Genomic DNA, 1,960 nt, shown 5'->3' with positions numbered 1-1,960 from the left:
TTGACACAGCTCTATGAAGTGCAAGCTGGTGAGAGAATATTTCAAATTTTGTTTAATCTGTCATAAATATAATATTGATAATCATCAGAAATATATAACCTCATATGTTCTTTCATTCAATTATTCTATTAATGCTGATGACAATCTTGTTTCTGATTTTCCAACTTTTCTTCTCAACACTGACAAGAAATATATTTTACATCTCTCCTGATAACTTCAGTATCTTCTAAGCATGATTAAAAACACAAAAGCCTAACAAAAAATCAAAAATGAAATATTTATTACCGCATTTTGTGACTTAACACCTTTTTTCTTTTTAAAACATAACGTCACAGTCCTCATACAAGTATTTTAATGTAAATTTTGACAAAGCTTAAAGGTAACAGCATTTTCTTCTAGTGAGGAACACGTGCTGAGAAAGGAAGAATTCATGGACATACAATACCAATTCCACAGCAGATCTGATACTAGCAAAAACATTCTTTTTTTTTTTCAATTGAGGTAAACACATAGAATATCTAACATGAAACAATTAATAGACCGAACTCTGTACGAAGTTTGTTACAGTATTCTCTTGCTTTTTTTTCCCAAGCTTTGAGTTCATGATAAAGTCCTAGGTTTGGTGCAAAGACCGTTAGTAACTTCTTTCATTGAGGAAAGCTGCCCAACTTTTAGTTTTGTTTTGTCCAAAGCCAAGGCTCAGAACTACTGGAAGAAGCTCCTGCTCTCTCTGTTCTGTCTTTTAAATCTTCACCTGCAAGCTCTTTGAAGAAGAGTCCAAAAAAAAAATAGATTGGGGAGGAATGGGGAGAGACTTAATGAAGCACAAACTATAAAGATCTGTTTGAAACTAAAGGACACATTTTATGAAGGAACAAAACGAGGGAATGGCAAGGCCTTCTTGGAACAGTCTTCTGAGTGATGAGAGACCCAGCAAGACTTTTCATCTTCATCTCCAGGGTAGTTCTTTTCTCACTGGCCAAAACAGGTCTTTCATGGATAGTGACTTCACTGCTGAACCAAAACAGTCATTCTTTTGGGAACAACACACATAGTGTGGAAAACAAGGATTTTTTTTTCTTCTAAAACTATCTGAGGCAACGTAACGGAGTGATCAACAGAAATGTACAAGTTAACTTAGTTCCTATGTTTATACTACAGTAGTTATAACTCTTGGAGTCTTTTTTTTTTCCAGAGGATCTGTACATGGACATATTCATTTCAGTGAGCCCATGATTTCACATTTCTGTTCTTGTTTCGTTGGTCCTCTGTTGTTGATGAAAAATGACAAAAAGTAAAAAATAATCACAGCTGTCTGGAATTTCGTATTAAGTGTCAACATCTGGTCAAAGTTCAAAAGTCTTAAAATAGTTTTTGTTTTTTGTTTTGTTTTTGTTTTTCCCTTGAGTTCCCTTATACTATTGGGCATGAATGTCCATAACCTGTCCACCAACACTGGGGTCTACAGAATTTAACATTGTGGGGCTCTGTGCTGACATGGTCATTCCAGGGTGGGTAGGGGGTCCTCCGTGCATCATCATGGCTGGGTGATGGGGGTGACTTGGCAAATATGAATGGATTGGGGGTCCATGTCTGAACTGAGTAGGGTGTGGGGTCATCTGGGGAGGAGTGTAACTTGGCTGTGCCATACTCATACCCATAGGACCACCCTGAGATACGTAGTCCCCTGGCATGCCTTGCAAACCTAGACAAAAAAAAGGGGGGGAAAAAAAAAGCAGGTCAGATTCCTCAGTGTTTTTACATTTACAATTTACCCATCTAAAATGAACAGGAAAAACAACAGACACTGCAAATCTTCCATCTAAAATTAGCTGCAGATTCTTGCCAATGTTTGCAGACATTCAAATTCTAGTTTGCATTTAATTTGATCATTCAGCAGGATAATGCACATAACAGAACTAAATATTGAGCTCAACTGAGTATCATAAAATGCAAGTGT

At 36.7% G+C, this 1,960-nt stretch overlaps 1 protein-coding gene across 3 annotated transcripts in view; it reads right to left on the bottom strand.

Annotated features, from left to right (window-relative positions):
- Window positions 1–263: 263 nt before the first annotated feature.
- The window catches only part of MEIS2 (Meis homeobox 2), a 174,054-nt gene continuing 172,357 nt past the window's right edge, over window positions 264–1,960 (bottom strand). For all 3 annotated transcript variants that reach the window (XM_030452047.1, XM_030452045.1, XM_030452046.1), the window contains one exon: window positions 264–1,705. Coding sequence is in view for 2 of the 3 variants with exons in the window: in XM_030452045.1 (XP_030307905.1) it covers window positions 1,419–1,705 (287 nt within the window). In the remaining variant the exon portion in view is untranslated. The remainder of the gene's footprint in view (window positions 1,706–1,960) is intronic.

This window comes from Calypte anna, chromosome 5A (genome assembly GCF_003957555.1).
Source record: "Calypte anna isolate BGI_N300 chromosome 5A, bCalAnn1_v1.p, whole genome shotgun sequence".
NCBI lineage: Eukaryota > Metazoa > Chordata > Aves > Apodiformes > Trochilidae > Calypte > Calypte anna.
Note: the sequence above shows the minus strand (reverse complement) of the source record. Positions and strands in the feature narration are given on the sequence as shown.